This window comes from Antennarius striatus, chromosome 9 (assembly GCF_040054535.1).
Source record: "Antennarius striatus isolate MH-2024 chromosome 9, ASM4005453v1, whole genome shotgun sequence".
Lineage (NCBI taxonomy): Eukaryota > Metazoa > Chordata > Actinopteri > Lophiiformes > Antennariidae > Antennarius > Antennarius striatus.
The window spans coordinates 22,564,210-22,584,174 of NC_090784.1; the positions used below are offsets into that span (position 1 = coordinate 22,564,210).

General features: G+C 45.5%; 1 protein-coding gene across 1 annotated transcript in view; it reads left to right on the top strand.

Moving 5' to 3' along the window:
- Positions 1-19,965, top strand: part of LOC137601006 (raftlin) — a 76,145-nt gene that overhangs the window by 18,152 nt on the left and 38,028 nt on the right. The window contains exon 3 of the mRNA XM_068322974.1: positions 17,092-17,269. Within this exon, the coding sequence (XP_068179075.1) occupies positions 17,092-17,269 (178 nt within the window). The remainder of the gene's footprint in view (positions 1-17,091; positions 17,270-19,965) is intronic.

Here is a 19,965-nt window from a genome sequence, read left to right on the forward strand (position 1 = left end):
AAAATACAACAGCGATGAATGACAGCAGTGATTTATGACACTGTTAGTCACCAGCAGCCATTAATCATCTGATTAGAAATGGAGTAATTATTCAGCGAATGTCTTAATGAAAATGTGTTTCTAACAGATGAGCGATGGCGATAAGATAGAGGTACTCCAATAAGATTTACTGCACTCGCACTTGAATGCAGGAGAACGAATGCAATCAGTAAATGATTCTTTTATTGATCGGAGATTTTAGAAGTCGTCTTTGCCTTCGTCAGTTGATGTGACTGAGTTGTATCTGTGCTGACGTCCGTCACAAATCAGCCGTTTAGAAGTCTAAATGCGTCTCTTACTGACAGTTGTGGTTGTCTTTCTGTTTCTGCCAAATCTGTCCAGACTCCCGTTAATCATCTCTGGCTGAGGCGTCCACAACCACGAGTCATGCAGTTTCTCAGAAGCGTGCCGATAGTTTTTCGCTTATTAGTTTGAATTGGCAGAAAGAGTGCATCTCTTTCCACTGCAACGCCCCCCAAAGTACCCCCCCCACACACACACCCAGATATTAGCTCTCTAGTAAGCCTGGCAGAGTTAACAGCAACATCTGGAAGAGACACAGAGTAAAGTAGAACCTGGAGATTTAAAATAACTAAAATCATTTTAATCCGTGTCAGCCTTGTAAAAAAGCCCCAAACTTAAATTTATCAACCAATAACATGCAGACTTTACCTGTGTGTAATTAATTATACATAAGTCATGTAAACAATGATAAAGAATGAAAAGTAACGCAAAAATCACACTGATGTCGTATCCATCCGCCAACACTTGGTAAAGAACGAGATCCGGTCTCACTGATGTTGTATCCATCCGCCAACTAGGTGGATGGATACTAGGTTCTACTGTTTTGACAGAGCTGAGACTTTGATGATGAGCGAAACGTGTCGATGTTGCCTAAATCCCTACACGGCGGCCCTCCAGACCCTTGATGTGATTTCAGTCTCGTAATCGTGGACTCACAATTGCCGAATGGGAGCGGCGAGGCTTTAAACCTGCAACATCAAGCAGTAGCGTTCCAATCTCAGCTTCTGGTTGGGGTCAATTTGCCTGCAGGTTGACGTCTGATTGCTCTCGCATGCACAACGTGTTTTGTGGGTGTGACAAATTTGCGGTCATTGAAGAGAGACAAGGGAAAAGCAATCATCGTCCGCCGGGCTCAACACGGACGAGTCACTCTCTGGTCAACATAAAATACCTCAGTTTCTGAATGTTTCTCAAAAAATCACATGAAGGTTGTTTTGGTGCCACAGAGAGTCGACCGTCACCACAGTCTGATCGACATTTTTGCAGGTGAATTGCAACGGGCTGCTAATTAAATTCACTGAATTTTTCAAGCTACAGAATCGCTGCTAACCAGCGTGAGCGGAGCAGCGTGGAGTCAACGGCAGGTGCAGCCTTTGTGAAGCCGACACTTGGGCTCGTCTCGCTTTCAGCGTGTTGTTTTAATTTGTAGACAAAAGACAAAGACGGGTGTCGGCGAGTGCAGCAGGTGATTCATTATGGAGCTGATATCATACGTACGCCCCCCCCCCCATCATGAAGACACCTCCACTCCGTGTTCTGTTCGCTGGGCTCGGCTTTTTTGGGGTTTCTCCGTTCACTCCGAGGATTCAAATAACAGTGCTGGGATGGAGGTTCGGCGCGAAGCCACCTGTTGCTCAGCGGGGGCCCCATCTGGTGGGGGATTAAGGTGCGAGTGCGGGGGCCGTCTATAATTTGGCTTAATTACTTCTGAAGTGACTGGGTGATGGATTAGCACTGCGTTCTATTAGCATACGCTCACTCTCTGGTTCCCAACGGACACCCCCCCCAGTGCAGCCCCTCCATCCATCCATCCATCCATCCATCCATCCAGGATTACACAAATCCAGTTTTTCCAGTGTGTACGAGTAAAATTCAATCTTGTTTTTGCTGCCCGGCGCTGCTCTAAGGTCCGTCAGACAGTCTAGACTGAAATATCTGAACGACTCCATTCCTGGTTGTTGTCATCTGCCTCCAGAGTGATGGATGTTTGACATTAACAGGTACACTTACCAGGAAATGTTGTCGTATTTGCAAATTCCTGTAAAACACAAATCTTAAATGTCTAAAGCACCCAAAGGTTACAATCAGTCAGACGTCTGTGACGCTAAAGAGACAGAATTTAATCAGCTCGTGTTTCAAACTTTTTTTGTTTCATTCTGACGGCTGTGAGACGTTGGGTGTTTCAGTCTGTTTGTCTATTTGCTGCTACAGGCAGCAGGAGTTGTGTTTATAAGTGGCGTCAACTGAACAGATTTCTGCTTGCAGTCGGGTGAAACCGTGTCTTACGGTACAGATGCAGCATTTCGTGGTCACACTCGTCGTAAAACAGGCCGATGACGTCAGTCCGGTTCTCGGGATGCGTGATTAGAGACTCCGGGCCCGGATCGCTCCTCTAACGACTCCGACGTGCAGAGACGGCGTCGCTGGAGCCGCAGTCTCCTTCAGTCGACGGCAGTTTTCACGCCTGGAAGCGTTTCACACCTCGCTGTTATTTTTAGGCCGACTTCTCCTCTCATACGCGTGAAAGAGCGGGCGTCGATCAAGGAGACACGTGTTACACATGAGATTAAGGAGAGTTTCCACCTGACGTTCAGTAACGCTGATAGAGCGTATTGACTCTTGGATTGATTGATGGTCTTGTGTTAACTGACTGGTACACAGTTTATTTGTCTGACTTCTCCACCAATGAGAGGAGGAGGTTAGAGTCAAAGATATTCACGTGGATTCCATCTTAAAAGAACGTGTGGATGCAGTGATTTTGTTAGCATTGTTAGCGTGTTAGCTGCTAACTTACAGCTTCAGGTTTTGCAGTCCGCGTGCTAGAAGACGGGATCGGACTACAACCAGACGTCCGTCCTTCATCCCAGATGTTTTCTACGATCCTTCATCTAAAAATCACAACACATCCAGGAGTGAATCGTGACCTTTGACCCTCTCTTCACACCCGCGTTAGCTTGAGCGTCTGATGTGACAAGCAGCGTCTGCTGCCAGCGCTCCGCTAGTAAATGAAGAGCCGTGAACCGCTCCGACATCTCAACATGCGAACAGGATGAATGTCAAGGACCCGAGGCTTTCAAAACAAGCGTGTGTGTGTGTGTGTGTGTGTGTGTGTGTCAGCTGTGTTTACTTCAACCTTGATCATGTCACTGCACACCAACACGTCGTACTCAACTACTTAACTCTGGTGCTGTTTAACTTCTACTGCGGCTGTTTTCACTGCTTTCTGTGCTGGTTGGGCATTTAAAACCTATAACCTGCATATAAAACATGATGCTTTATTATATAGTATATAAATATAAACATTATTTAGACCTCAGTAATAATAAAGATGCAGTCACTGACCTTTTCAGCTGCTGACAAACGTGATAAAGAGGCCGACTGCGCTCCTCTTCTCAAAGCCTCGTGAGCTGATGGTGACTGACGGGTTGGTAAAGATATCTTCTGCTCTTTGTCTGCATGATTAATTTAAAGTAGGGTCGAGGAAAGACGTGTCTGATCTGCTAGATTCTAGCTGTAAAAAATCTTCCACACTTTTTAAAGCTAGACAAAAATAAAGCCTGCTAACGAAAATAAAACGTCTCCCTCTTTAGATAACCATCTGTGGCGTTCAGCAATAAAAAAGTCTCAAGAATATTAAAAAAAAAAGAAATATGAATAAATATGGACTTAAGTGATTATTTTCCATTGCAGGCGCTCTTGAAAGGTAACAATTATGACGCTGTTTGTTTGCCCTGTTTGCAGTCTTCACAGGAAATTATGCAGCACAATTAACAGCACAAAGTGTTTAACGGCAGACCCACAGTGCCACTAAAACACACTGAGCCTGTCAGAGAACTTAATCATCGCAGAAACCCGTATTTTAAATTCAAATCCGCACTCCTTTGCAATGCTAATGGCAGAAATACCCCCCAATCAAGCTGGAATGTCTGAGCCCGAAAGCGATTTAAATGTGATTTTCATCAGGAGCCTAATGTCAGGGTGCAGGAATAATCTCGCAACTCGTACTCAACGCAGAACAGGAAGTCGGAGTGGTGCGAGTGTTGCAGCGATGAAAACGCCGCGGCGCCGCCGCCGTTGTCTCTGATCAACAACCTGCTCATTTACCACAGCTTGTCTCTCAAGCGGCGTCTCCAAGCAACTGAGGGCTGTCAGCCAGAGGAGGTGGCGTCGAGCGGACAAAACGCACTCTGGGGGCCTCCTGTCGGCGTGGAGACCGGTGATGGAGGCAGTTTGTGAAAAGAAAGGGAGCGAGAGAATAAACCAGACCTTTTTTTTTTTCCTTCTTTCTATATATAAACCTTTTTACCGGCTGAACGAATTATAGGTAGTTTTCTGCCATTAAGACATCCGGCGCCCGTTCGTTTAGCCGTGTGCACTGGAAATGCGGCGTTCTGATCATTGAGCAAAAGGGATCAGCAGATGAATTCGGCTTACTTTCCTCCGGTAAAAGCTTCCACTGGCGCTCCGGATAAAGATTGAGAGAGGCATGTGTAGTTAGGCATTCGCTCAACCAGCCTTAAATGTTCTGTCTAGACAAAGAGAAACCAATTGCATTAACATTTAACCGGCAATCCAGGCTATTTGTTTCCGTCTTTATTTGCCTAGAAAAGCAGCCGCAGTGCGTTTCAAACACACCACTCACCAGCTGCCTGGCGCCGCGTCACACCGACGACCATTCAGCATCTCCATCCAAACAGTCGCCTGCTAAGCGCCTTGCTCAAGGGCATCTTTACTGCCCGTGTCCAGATTCCCCCTCACGTGTCCGGTTAAGAGTTGGCTTTTTGAAATTTCCGCCTCGGGGCAGTTGCTCCACCATTTCTCCAATTACCATTTTCTTCCTGTTGTTTTTTTCCACTTTAAAGCTTTTGTGCCCATTACCCTAATGGCAAGACGGCAGCGTGGATGCTCCGATCGCCAACATCACAAATTGCAGAGGAATGATTTCTTTGGAAGAAAAACAAGCTCTGCTGCTGTAAAGGGTTTCACTGGGGGGAGATATTTATTTCTTTACACAGCTGGGGAACAAGAAGAACAAACTCTGAACAACAAATGAAGATGTTCTCAGCTGCTGCGTCCATCAGCGAACAACAAATCGCTTGCTTCCACTCCAATGTATTTGAAATCTGTCATATCAACGTCGATTCGCTGGAAATGTCCCGTTTTCAGTCAACAAAAGCAACAAAAGGCTAATTTAGGAGGTGTTGAAGCAAAGATATCCTCAGACAGGAAGGACTAGCATGCCAGCTGAAATCAGGGACTAAACATGGGTGTATTGGGGAAATATCACAACAACTGGAAATGAGAACCAAAAAGAACCCACAAAAAAACCCACTGCATCCAGATTTAGAATTTGATTGGATTTGTGTTTCTCCAGTGGAAACAAAAGGTCCTGAGCTCCAGCCTTCATTTTCATTCTGGGGATGCTTTTGTGGCCCCCCCAAGAATGTCAATCCAAGATGATGTCAACCCAAATCAGTAGTATTCCAAAAACATGATTCATTTTCGATTGCTTCCCGAGTAACATTCGTGGTTGAACCTGTGTAATAAAACACTTCATGGCTCTGCGAACCGAAACCTAGCAACCGTTCCGTCCTGCGTCGTCAGCGCAGCGGGTGTCATGGCGTCCGCTCGCAGCATCTGACAAACGAACAGGAGCAGACTGTTCTGCGCGGCGGGACAGGTGTGAAGCCATCGGTCTGAGTGTTACCGTGAGAATGAGAGGTGGGGGGGGGGCGCTGGAGGTGTGAAGGAACAGGGAGAGAGCATCGCTAGTCTCCAGAGTTCGTCTGCTGTAATATCACATCGCCCTCCAATGTGTAAAACATGCTAGCTGGGATGCGGCGTGTCTTGTTTCTTCAGACACGTGAGCTGAGGTGGTTAAACCACAAAATACATGAATGTTAATGAGAGAAAAAGCAGGTGTTTGTGATGAACGTCCTGTTAGAACTAACAGCCAACCAAAAGGCTAGGTTTGGTGGGGTGGGTGGAATTTCATCCACCTGTAAGACAATGAAAGAGGATCAATTCAGGCCTGATTAATAGATTCATGATTAAGGGTTATGAGACCACAAAATGATGCTCAGGGGTTTTTGATGTTTAAAGAAGGCTTTTTTGACTCATTACGGCTCCAGGTTGAAAACAAGGCAGTCAGAGACTGCAACATCCCACGACAACCCTGAATTAAAAATGTTACCCTGACCTACTTTCATAATGGTCGCAGAATTGTACTATCAAGTATTTGTCTTTTCAAGTTGTCTACTGGTAGAGATATACTGTAGCAGACAGAGTCAGGACAACCTACAATATTGTTCTGGGCATTAAAAAGGTATAAATGTGAAAATTTGGCCTTGACCTAGTTTTTTGATCTAATTTTCATCCTCTTGCCTCCCTGAATATAACCCCTTTGGTTTTGTCTTTCTATCTTATCCGGTTCCGAAGTTAAGTGCAAAAAATGTACAAAAGTTGAAGTTTGACCTTGACCTAGTTTTCTCGAGGTCAAGGTCATCATCTCATTTTCATCCCCCTTGCTGCCTGAGTAATGTGCTTTTTGTTTCATCTTTTTGTCTGCAATGGTTGTGAAGATATTTGGTGGATGGACAGACGGACGGACGAACACACATGACAATAATAATACATCACCGCTTCCCGGGATGTAAAAAAAACTGCAAGTCAAAAAAACCAAACGACAAGCCCTCGTCACATTTGATTATTCAATGCAACGTTTTTTTTTACAATGTCGCGTCACAGCAAAAAGTCAAAAGCGGGTTCTAACTTGACCACCCAGCGTTTTTTTGTTCTTTCGCCTGAGCCATCTGTCAGGAACTTTGCTGTGCCAGCGCCTTGACTTCATTAAAATAAATCATGTGACTGTTTCACTTCCAAACAGTGCTGTTGTCCGAGCGAACGAGTAGAGCCGTGTCGGCTCGAGCTGCTCGGCTAAAGGATGTGTGGATTTTCTGTCAAACAGATGCTGGTAAATTCAAATCAGTCCTGTTGGAGTCTGTGCTGCGTCAGAGCGATGCCAGGATGTCGATGACTGCTGCTTCTCTCAGACCTGACCCCCTATTGACAGTAAAGGATTAATTAGAATCTGAATAATTATAATGGCTGATTAATATTTATCTTCAAAATAATAAATAAATTACTAATTGTATGGCATCTGTGCACAAAAGTAGGATGCATACATCTAACGCCCTCATCCAGTAGAACGTGGAGATACGAATTTAATCCGTTCTATTACTGAACTTGTAAGTAAAATTTTAAAATCGTTTTAATCTGTCCCAGTCTTCTAAAAAAGCCCCAAACCTCTTATTTAATATAAAAAAAACATATTTATATCAACCACTAGACTTGCAGACGCTACCTGTGTATAATTAATTATATAAGTTATATAAACAGTGATAAAGAATAAAAAGAAACGCAAAAGTCACAAGAACACACAAGCTACGTCTTTACTCCAGCAATGAAAATGAGATCCGGTCTCACTGATGTTGTATCCATCCACCAACACGCGGTAAAGAACGAGATCCGGTCTCACTGTTGTATCCATCCACCAACACGTGGTAAAGAACGAGATCCGGTCTCACTGATGTTGTATACATCCACCAACTAGCCGTGGTGTCCGTAGACGTCCCTTCTTCTTGAGGTATGGTGACGCCGTCCCTGGTGTCTTCCAGAGGTACCGGTGCTTTAACTCCGTATCTGTTCGCTTTCAAAACACATGCATGCAGCATAAATAAATTATTCATGAATGAGCCTAAAGGCATCATTTCCTGTGGACAAAAAAGGAGAGGATTGCTCCAACAAAAGCACAATTTGCCAGCCGCCTGCTGAGTGGCTGCGTCTGAAGATGCTGCCGTGGCGTTTTAAGATGCACAGGGAAAACAGGGTTTAGGCAAAACAATGTCCAAAACCTCTGGAGTCACATTCACTGGCTTTGTGTTTGTTGAATTTAAATGAAAGTAGGAGTTCAGCCTCTGGGATAATGTCAGGACACAATAATATACTGCCACCGCTAACTCCAACAACAAACGACTTATCGGCAGCACTGGCATTTGTCTGCCCGGTAACAGGTAGCATCTGTTACCTGCAATCACATGATTATTTCTTGCTTCTCTCGTAACACAAACTTACAAATGCAGCACATGAGAACAATTATATTGTGAATCAGCTCCATTAAACCCCCGTAGGTGATCACAGAGAAGGGGGGGTGCAGATGAATGGAGGTTTATCCTGCTGCGTCGGTCCAGCTGCTTACCATATTTTGGCTGTGATGCACAGTTTTGTTTGTTTGCCAAATAACAGAGGAGGTAGAAGAATAAAAATCTATTGTGCTTGAGGTAATTGTTTAAACATGTCGCTTCGGACAGAAAAAAGAATGACTAATGCGATCTGTCATTTTCAAAACCATGTGCCGGATTTAACTGGTTTAGTGTTGATGAACCCGACGAGCATCGGAGCATGTGACCTCATGTATATTTAAATATATACAGTATATATGTGCAAATCAGTGTGTGAAGATGGGCGATCAAACGCGGACGTCAGAGGGAATGAACTAAATAAATGAGACATGGAGGCAGCAGCAGAGCCACTTTATCCACTGAGTCATTAGGGGGGGTAATTAAGGTGCAGATCTTCTGCCCCAGGACTTCACCCAGCTTCCACCGCTAATGACGCCGTCCTGGACCTCCGACAGATTTATGGATGGGGGGAGAGATCAGGATATGCAGACCTGCTGAGGAGCAGTCCTTTATGAAGTGACCGAAACAAAAACGATGTTTGAAGTGTAATAATTTGGCGTTTGAAATAAAAAAATTATTCAATTTCCAAATCAGTTTTTCCAAAAACATGTTTGTGTCAACGTGTGGCACATTTCTAGTTAATAATTTCTTTCACTATCGTGACCTTAGTCACCTTGAGCTGTGTTTTAAAATTTCAATTGCTAGGCCTCGAATGCTAACCACTCTGGCAGCTGTCACCAATTTTAGTCCAGAGGAAATCATGTCAACAATTTTGGATAAACTGCTATGAAATTGGAATAAAAGTGAAATTTTGGTTCCAAAATAATCCCCAAATACTCACGTTTCAATGTTATTTTTCAGATATTAGCATGCTAACAAGCAAAAAAGAGCAAAAAAAAAACTAGATGTGGTGATTCAGGGCATGAGATATTTAGATTATATGAACAAGAAGATTTAAAGCAACAGAACTGTACATTAAGTGATGTTTCAGTTCATATTAAACGTCGTATGAGCGGCTCAAGGTCTTATCTCGCTAAGATTCCTTCTATTTCAGCGTCACAATCATTTTTCCGTCGTCACGACTGGCTGTGCTGTCTCCACACGAAGGGGAAGAGATGAGAGGAAAGTACATAAGAGAGACACTCCGACGTGGAGGCAGAGGAGGAGGTTAAGAGGAGAATTTCACTCCTCTCAACATAGTTTAGTGAACAGACGGAAAAGGTTTTAGGGGTTGGTTGGGGGGGAGCAGAAAATTGAAGTGTAAGAGCAAGACTGAGAGCGAGTAGCGCAGATTCCCTGCAGAGTGCAGAGGCAGAAAAATAAACGGAACACAGCGGCGTCGAGCAGAGAACTCCCCCTTCAGTGGCATCGGGGTGAGAGAAATCTGAGCCGGGGGAGAGGGGAGGAAAAAAATACAAAAGATGGCAGTGGGGAGGGCAGGGGAGTGACTGGCATTTCCATTTTGAGCCAGTATGAAGGCTGATGACTTAGGGCGGGCTGCTGCTAGCGAGCGAGGCTACCGCAGGTGGTCCTCACTGGAGGGGAGGCTCCTGAGGAGACCAAGGCCATTTTTAATTGGACACTGAATAATGATATGACTACTTCACCGACAGGAGAGTAGGGTGGTGCCTTCACTTCCAAAGGGCAATTACAGTGGATTCACATTTTATTGCTGTTATCAAGCCTTTCCTGTGATATATAGGTTGTGGTGTTGCAGAATAACTGCTTTGGGAAATAAAGCAATTACAAGGAGATCAGGATTATAAATATTCATCACCGAATGTTGTTTTTGACAGCTTGTGGGCCTTTGGTGTGATGTTTTAATGAGTGTCCTCGTGTTGGTGCTATCTCCAGCTCTCGTCTTTGGAGTATTAGGATGTACATACGTAAAAATATAAAGGTGACCGAAACAACAAAAGGAAACACTAAAGAAGGTATGACATATGAGGGTTTTGGTTTTTTTTAGCTTGGTACAGCTCACTTCACTGCTCCCATCAACCTCAATTCCAGCCATAGCAGTTAGCTGGAGAACCGTGGAGAACCTATAGAACACCCGCGGCTGAGACGACATCATCAGCGACCTGAAGACCCAGTGAAGCGTTGGCTAGACTGTAAACGGAGCTGAGGCAGGAGGACTGCACAAAAACACCCGTGTTCCATTTAAACCTCTTCCAAGACGTATTCTGGGCCTGTCAACTTTCTATCATGCTAATATGACAATGTTGTTTTAACGGCCAACTCCTAAGTGCCCAAAAAATCAATCTGTGCTGCTGTAAGTAGCTTAAAGTGGAAATATGTAATCACACGGTGCCTGGGGAAGACAGAGCAAACACCGACATGATCGCTTTTAGGTTCTGGCAAACAGTTTGGCCCAGTGTAGCGTTATAAGCTTCCATTTTTACTCTCCGTATCTTTACAATATTCAAATCCAAATATGACATCTCATTTAACTCAGTCTTTTTTAGCTCCACTTTGGTGTCTTTTAGCTCTGTATTAGTCTGTTTTAGTTCTGTTTTAGTTGTTTGGCACTGTTTTGGTCTCTTTTAGCTCTGCTTTGGTCTCTTAGCTTTCTTTTGGTCTGAACTTTGTTTTAATCTTTCAGCTCAGTTTTGGCATCTGTTACTGCTGTTTTGGTCTATTTTAACTCTGTTCTGGTCTAATTTAACTCTGTTTTGGCATCCTTTAGCTCTGTTTGGGGATCTTTTAGGTCCGTTTTATTCTCTTTTAGCTCTGTTTTAGTCACCTTTACCTTATTCACTCTGTTCTAGCTCTTCTTTGGCCTCTCAGCTCTGTTTTTGTCTCTTAGTTCTGCTTTGGAGTCCACATACTCCAATATTTTGGCATATTTTATTATGTTAGGATAAATATTCAATGACTTACCGTGTCTCCTGTTTGGTCTGGAGCAAGGTTTTTTTCTTTAGTGTAGCAATGGTGAAGCTGAACTAGACATGAAAAAGTCTTGGTCAAAAACCAAAACGATGAGCTCGAAGATGCTGAAATGCTAAAACACGACACTGAACTAAAGAACTGCAGTCAGATTAAACTCTTTACTAGGTTGGTTTTTTTTTTAGGATAACAAGCAAATGGTTAATCAGTAACAGGCCTTGTGATCCATTTAAACAAATAAAACTGTGTTTAATGACGCAATTGTATCAAACCACAGCTATTTTAAGTGTGAAGACAAATCCTGATGTACGTCAAAGTCCTACTGGAGAGATAAATTTGATAAACTCTTCTCATTTCTGTGTGGGAAACATTGGAGTCCTGCTGTGTCATAGCAGAAATGGTTTCTTCCCATATACGGTGTCCTTGCAGTTTTATGATCAGCCTCTTTTGATTAGAATGAAAATGAAAATGATGACACACCAGTGTGAGCACGTCAGCTGCTAATTGAGCCGTCACTTTAAGCGGAAACAAACAATTTTTCAATCACGACGAGGTGAGGCGGCGGCGACGGCGGATGAGTCTTTAGATGGGTAGGAACAGCGGGATCGGAAATCGGCTGCACCGAGGGGATAATATATACCGGGCTATGTTCTCCCCCATGCAAATGGGGGTTGAAGCGTTTCTCCCAGAGGCGGCGCATGGAGCTGTGTGCAGAGCCCCGGCGCTCCAATCTTACAGCTTATTAATTTCATATTTACTCATTTATTTTTAAGTGTATTGAGTGATGGAAATGCGGCGGGCTGCAGCTCAAAGGTGCTTACATGGCAGAGGGGTTTAAAAGGGGACGTGAGCCGGTGTCTGAAACAGGATATTTTGGCTTTTATTATTCATGGAAAGCGAGATTTATCCACAGAAAGTTCACCCAGCAGACAGGCTGCCTCATTCTCATTCAATAGAAAGGAAGTACCTGATCAGAAGAGGAAAATACTTTGACTTTGTCTCTTTTCAAGCCTTTTGAAGGATTCAAACAGGTAGCCTCAATGTTTCCTTGCTGCCTTTTTTTTACCCGCCGCGTCTTAAACCGACTGACCCTCCAAGAAGGAGTCTCAGACACAATACGGATGCGGTCTGAGACACATTTCAGTCCCGTCTACATCCTTCTAAGTCATATGTGATCACGGGTTTACCCAGAATTCTCCCCAAGGCAGGTAATCTAACAGACTACATCCTGGGTATTAGGCCGGTCTCCACCTCTTTGTCTTTCCTCCATTCCATTTGGAGCTGCTTCCAGTCTGAAATAAAGGAGTTCTCCAATTCCTGAAAACACTTAAGGGAGAAGCTCTTTCATTGTTTCCAGACGTGGTTTTTAGGAGCGCACCAACATGTAAATACAAAACAGGAAGAGGCCGTTGCTGTACTAGCAGGAGGTTATTGGTATTCCTCGTTTGCATCATTAGCTCCCGATCTCTAGACGAATGCAGTAACGTCTGGACGCGATTCAAACGGGGCGATGCTGAACGCTAACGCGTGAGTCAGTTACATATGTGTGGCCGTGTGCTGCAGGTCAGCGCGGTCAGAAAGAAATAGAAACACATGTTTAATATTTATTCTGCTCCTCAGATGAACTCGCTCCTGTATGCATATTCAAGCTGCATGTTTACACCTACAGTCTGAATACACAACCAGACGGGCTCGTACACACACACACACACACACACACACACACACACACACACACACACACACTCCCGTGTCTTGTTCCTCACAGCTTGTCAAGGTTACTCGGCTCCTCCTGAGATCTTTGTGTTATTTTGTCGTGTTTTAAATGAAGAGCCTCTTCGTTCCTTTCATGAGCGCGTCGGCTTCTCGTCTGGCGTTTCGTCTGCTTTTCATCCGATGGTTCAAACCGGGGGTGGCTCGCCAAGCCCATCCGACTGCAGGTTCCATCTGGAGCGTTCTGCCGTGCTTCAGGATCTTCCTCCAGCAGATGGAGTTTGATCGCGTTGCCACGGTTATGTAAATGTTCAATTCTCTACGTCACGTCGGTGTCGACTCAAACGCTGCCGTTCGCACATCCTCGTGCATCTTAAGAAGGTCACGTGATCTCCAGAACAGCTGTTTTGAAATGTGTTAATTTGATAAACGAATCCACAAAGAAACACATTCTTTGTTGTAAGTGGGGGGGGAAAGACGCCTAAAAAAAATGCATCAACACTGAATCAAGAGGATGAAAAACCCAGAACTCGTCATTCATTTGAAGTGGGGCTGGTGTTTTTACACACCTGTAATGTTCAAATGATAAAACTTAATCTGACCACACACACACACACTATTCCTCCTCTGTGTTTAATGGCGGCGTCTGTTTGACGACTCTGAGCGAACACAATTTTCCAGAAAAACCAATTTGTTGGTTGTCAGCCAGAAGCCTCTTTTTTTCTCATTATTTGTCACGAAGCGATTTGTTCCTGAGTTCCTGCGAGTTTGGGGCTCTTCTCTGTTGATGTGCGTGAGAATTTACTTTCAGGGTAAACACAGAGAGGCGATGAAGTAATTGGCTGCCAGTTTGCCATGTAAAGTTTCCCAGATTGCCTTGTCTGATCAAGCGCAGACTTCTGCTAGGGCCTGAATATTCCCATAATAAAACATCGACGCTGACACTTGCATATGGCAGTTAGAGCAGCTAATTTGCTCTCATCTGCACAAACAAACAGTTTCCGGTTGCCGTTTCGGGGCACATAGCCATAGTAAACATCCTTACAAAAACGCTCCGGCGAGGCTTTGCTCTGGGGACGACGTGATAAATAATTTTTTTCTGATAAATAAATGTACAGCGTGTGTATTTAAAGGCCTCTGGTTGGGATTATTAGCAGCTCACACAGCAATTAAAGCCAATTTCAGACGACACCGGCGGCTGTCTTCCCACCGCCTAATTGAAACCATTCTTTATTTACTCATCTCAACTGAGGGGGGGTGGAAGACGGCTTTATTTTTGACTTAATATCCGCTGCGTTATGAATCACACCAACATGAGATTGTGTCCCTCTTGGGGGGGGGGGGGGTGTTCGTTTCGCACCAAAACGAATTTTAAAAAAAACCCAGAATCACACATCACAGATGGATTAATTCCACTTCTAACGGAGCACAGGGGTGGAGGATTGAGAGGGAAAAGGAAGGGAGGTGGAGCGGCCAGGGGTGGGGTGGGGTGGGGGGGTAAATACGTTTCAGCAGTTTCCTGATGGCTCCCTATTTCTTTGTGTCAATGCCTCCATGCCTTTTAAGTGGTAAAGCTCCTGCATTGTGGCGCAGCAGGATGGAGTGTGATTGAGAAATTTGGAGTATTTTTAGCCGAAGCCTTCACTTTCCCTCAGGGGACAGCATTCCATTTCTTTTCCTCTCTTCTTCCTCTTCTGTTCCTTTCATAGTCTCACAATGAACCTCTGGATCGGTGCCTGGGAGGAAGAGCTGGGACCTGAACCGACTCGGTTCTCTGACTCCATCACAGGAGCTCTTTCCAGATTGACACTTGCAGAATTGTTCCAGAAATCCTTCCTCTTCTTTCTTTTTTTTGTCGTGCGGCCCCGCTGAGAGCGTGCCACGGGAATGTCACGCGTGTATTGGAACACGACAAGAGGATTATAATGATGTCGTTCCAGAGGAACTGTGATCGGTTACTGATTCTACGACGACACAAATCAGATCAGAAATCCGACCGCGCAGCTCGATGTGAACAACGACGCCGTGCCGTTGGGTGTCTGTAGGGAGGAAACAACCCGATTTAGGTCCAAACCGCCCTACGGTTGTGTCTTGAGAAAAATGGCTAAAGAGTAAATTCTGATTCCGGACGGAAACGGGAAACGGATGCGACGGAAACGGCGGTGGTGTTTACGCAGAACGACTGTATTCGCGTTTCCACGGAGAGACTTTTCCACCTTTTCCACCCGTACCAAACGCTATACTGTAAGGAGTCTTGTTGGTGTAGTCCAGATACACACGCATCACCCCACAGGACCCCCTCCCTCCCTCTGACCTTTGGTTGAACTCCTGTATGTGACTTTCCTCATGGATGTGGACCTTTTCTTCCGTGTCGCCTCGTTGACTCTAATTAGCCGCAGCGGCGTTTCCCACGTCTTTTGACAGCTCACAGACAACCAGACCCCCCCCCCCCCCCGTCTCCCCCCCTCTGTGGTCTGGCGTGTTGCATCCAGTTCTTTGTCCCGGCCCCCTCCCACGTGCCTTGGCTGCCTGGCCTGCAGTAAATGTCGGCGAGCCTCTGGGACCCCGGCCGTCATCCGGGGGCCAAGAAGCGTCTCCATCAGCGCAGCTCTAAATCTCTCTGTATTGACGTCTCTGTTCTTTTTTCTTCTTTCCTCCCATCACCCCCCTCTCCCCCAACTCTTGTCTCATTTAATTGCTCCCATCTCTGAACCTGAACCCCCCCCCCCGATTGACCGATGCTCCCTGACAGAAGCTGTGTGTGGCGAGCTGCAGCACAGCTGGCCGCTCCCCGTAGTCACCGGAGGCCGACGGCCGCAGCTGCCCTCCGGGGGGGAGATGGGAGGTCTGGAGGGGGGCTATGCAGAAGAAAATGATGGAGGGGGGTATAGTCTCCTCTGTTTGTCAGTGTCAAATCCCTTTATTGTGTGGGGCGTGTCTCAAATACGCCCCAGTACCGGTCCAGTAGCCAGGGTTTGGGGACCACTGGGGGCCACTATGTGTACTGAACACCTTCAGATGCCTCTGGCCACTCGCTGGTTGTGTTTTGAAGCCTGTCCTCTGGACTGCTTAGCATCGTTAGCGGAGTGAGGCTACGCAGAGCCGCTGTGACACGGTGAGATGCTATGAGCCCAAGCAATCAGCTCTGATTGGATTTTGATCCACTCTTATTAACTCCCAGATTGAGGGGATGAAATGAAAAGCATGATGCTAATTGCCCAAAACAAACTGGTGGATGACTCTACGCCGGTATCTGAATTGCAAATCCCCATCATCATCATCATCATCATCATCAGCTTCTTCTTCTTCCCTTTTTTTTTTTTTCCCAAAAGCAATTTTTCTCACTTGTCTGCCAGTTCGGTTCCACCTCCGTCATTTTTGCCGTTTGGCGTTATTATCATTAAGAAACGCGTGAAGTTTGGCAGGAGACCTTCTGCAGTAAAGACCAGCACACGCATCAGACAAACAGATGAAATCAAAAAGAGGCTAACTGCTGAGGAAGGAGATTTACATCCCCCTCATTTGCATTTTCATTTGTGTGACAGAAATAGTTCACACACCGAGGAAGGCGGTGGAAACATTTCTCATGTGGATTCCTTTTGTTGGTTTGCTTAAGAGTCCTGGAGCTGATTGGATCGGGTATTTCTTAGCGCCGCTCTGTAAAGCTGCATGAAGGGTGTTACGTCCTGTCAAAGTCACCGTTGCTGGAAAAGAGCCTTATTTATGTAGAAGAAAAAGACTTACGCTCATTAACAGGAAGCAGATTGCGGCCGGTGCAGGAAGACGAGACCGCCGTGGGTCAGGGGCGGCAGATGGCAAACGACAGAGTTAGGGGGTCGGGGATGTTCAGGTAGAAGTAAAGCAGACACGGCGAGCGGTGAATGTTGGTTTGGCTGTTGCCAGGTGATATTAATTCATACTGAAGGAAATCGATTTGCTGTTCTTCTCCCTGAAAGGAATCCGAAGCCGAAGCGACCACTTCGGAGGCTCGACGGTGAGCGTTCAGGGGCCCGTTGAGCGTTACCTACATGAGCAGTGACTCACAAGATAAAAAAAAAAAACAGACAAGTCCATTTTCATGAGTCTGAAGCTGCTTTCTTCATCGCTCCGTTTGATCCGCGACGTGCCCGGTGCCGGTAGCGCTTAGCGGCTAAGCCCTCTCACGCGTCCTTCTTCCTGTTTCCTCCAGGTGGGACGTCCACGCTCCGCCTCTCGTCGGTGCGGGAGCTGCCCGGCCAGCTGCAGGAGCTTTACCAGCAGGGGTTTGTTCTGGCGGCCGTCCACCCGTTCGTCCACCCGTGCGGTCCCGAGTCCAACAGCCTTCAGCACCAGCTGTACCGCGCCATCCTGGTCCGGCTCAACGACGGGTAAGGAACAAACGTAAAGAAAGAGTGTTGTTTACCACGTTTACAGGGAAAATCTTTGTTGTTATCAGGGGAAATAAAGTTATGATGGTTAAAGAGGCGGATGGGGGGCCGGGCCCGATGGAACCGTCCGTTCAGGAAATTCAGACTTCTCGGCGACACCCCTGAGAATACGACTTATTTTCACGAAATAACGCAGCCATTACAGTCACTTAGGATAATATGTTGATTACTAATGAGCTTTAATAGCATCATTACGCGGAAAAGTACTCGATGGGATCGGGTTGGGCTTTATCTTTATGTGCAGGATGGTGCAGCAGAGCGGCTCTGGGCTTTGTGGAATGAAAATGTTTACAATCACTTGTTCTGTTCGGGTTCATAACATCGCACACATCCGGCAGAGAGGTGTCCATAACCAGAGCCCGGTGGTGTATTCGTGGTGGTGGTGGTGCTTCGTTATCAAAACCAGAGCATCGCAACATCTGTTTACGGCCCGGCAGGCTGTCGTGTGGGCAGCTGCGTCTGGACGCCGGTCAGCAACCACCTCCGCCTCCGTCATCTGTCTCCAGCTCCTGCTGCACTCAGGCCAAAAACCAGCTGCACGGCCCAAAGTCAACCCCCTCCACCCCACAACTGCCCTCCAGCCCTGCGCCCGAGCCCCTCTCCATCCTGGGAACTGTGGGGGTGGCATGGGTTCTGTTTAGTGGGGGGGTTGCCAGGGGAGCAGCTCCAAAGGTGGCTGAAGGCCATGTAGTGATGGACAGGGAGATTTCTTTATGAGGTGAAAAGAAGAGTCACTTTGTGGTGACTTTGGGGGGAAAAACCAATTTGGGTCTGACAGGAGGCTGATGCGTCTCATTCAGAACCATTTCCTGTGAAAACTGCATGGAAAATATCCTGATGACTTAAAATAATCAAAAATGATGAAGATGTAAAGAACACTAAGACGCACATCTCTTCTCAAACATGGATCTGTAAAAGCGCTGTCATGTGCATGCCAGGCCACTAGTTGGCAGTGTCCCCATTCAAAGTCAAGACTGAATAAGATCAATAAGATCCCTGTGGAGGTGCAGGAATTCATCACTGGAGGAGTGTTTATCCCCCCCAACAGAGTGAAAACTCATCGTGACGTGAGGGTAGAACCATTTTTAAAACTCAAGGGTACTTTTTTTTTTAAAAATCGTTTTCCTCAGGATGATCCATCACCACAAAGTCATCCCAGCTTAAAGCACTCAAGGACAAACACAACACCACCGCCACCAGTCTGTAGCGACATCTCAATTAGCTTGAGCACTGACACAACAGCTACAGAAAACCAACACCGACGAGAGCGACTCCCTGAAGGTTCTGCTGCAACCGATAACTGATCACTTATAAAATGAATACGAAGGAGAGGAAGGGAGGAGTTGTTACTTTCGTAAGCATTCACGAATCGATGATCAGGTTGATTCAGGGGAAAGAAGGAGGACGGCTGGAGGGAAGTTGGTGAAACGATGAATGTGAGATAAGATCTAGCTTTGTTTATCCTCGTGGCAGCGTCGCTTCGTCGTACGCGACGCAAAGGATTCACTGCAGGACACGAGTGAAGTTAGCCTCCAACAAAAACATAAAACATACGAGCAGTAAATAAATTGCATTAAAAAAATAAATTAGAAGCAAACCAATTAATTGGTTTGTGTTGTTCTGGGTCTGACGATAATTTAAATTGCTATTTTGCAATGCAGAAATTGTGTCCTCGGGAAAAACCGTTGAAGTCAGTGCCAAATGCGTGGAGCGCCCGTTTCTCTTCCCTCGTTCACGCCTTTTTGTCGGAGCTATCAGGGTTTTCTCTCCTGTCCTCAGAAGAAACCACAGCCTTTGGTTTGAGAGTCGACCTCCGCCGCATGAGATAATTTATCACAGCAAACATGACAACTTAATTTGCTTTGTCAAACTTCCTGTTTCATCATTATTAAGGGTAATTTTGCAGCTCCAGGTGTCACGACATGCCTCACTTACTGTCAGTCAAATTTTTTCCAGAAAAAAAAATTTGTATTGGTGCCAAACTTTTTTTCTTTTTGTTTTACCAGGATTACAATTTTTTAATAATGATTGTATGTAAAGAGTTATCATAAATAAATACTGTTGAGACTGAAGCCAAGCAGGAAATTAGACTAAAATAAAATAGAGCCATACTTAAGAATTAGAAAACAGGTACGCAAGTAAAAAACAAGAGGCGACAAAATCCATTGAGGCACTGAAGATGGAAAACGAGGCACAGGTGAGGCCAAGACAGGGGGGCAGACATCGGAAGGGCAGGAGGTGTGACACAAGAAGACAAGTGAGTGACAAACGAAACAGAAAACACGTAGCAGAGAAGGACTGACCTGAAGTCAGGACCCATGATGCTCAGCCAGATATATTTTATGGTCTGTGGCCTCTGCGGCTAACACGCAGAGTTTACCATCTGAAACTTCTTGTCTGCCCTCACTGTCTTTTTTTTCTTTTTGTGTCCTTTGAAGTGAAAGCACTTAACTATGAGTGACAGTGCAATAATGTTCTGTCTACAGGAGAAAAGCAAAGTCAAGGTGTTCTCGAAAAACACAGGTTTCATTCTCTCTTCTCCACTTTACTAACTTTTCCACTTTAGTCAAGAACAAAATTGTATAAAACAGTATTTTGGATTTTTCCTCCCAATCAAACCCTTTTTTTTTTTTGCA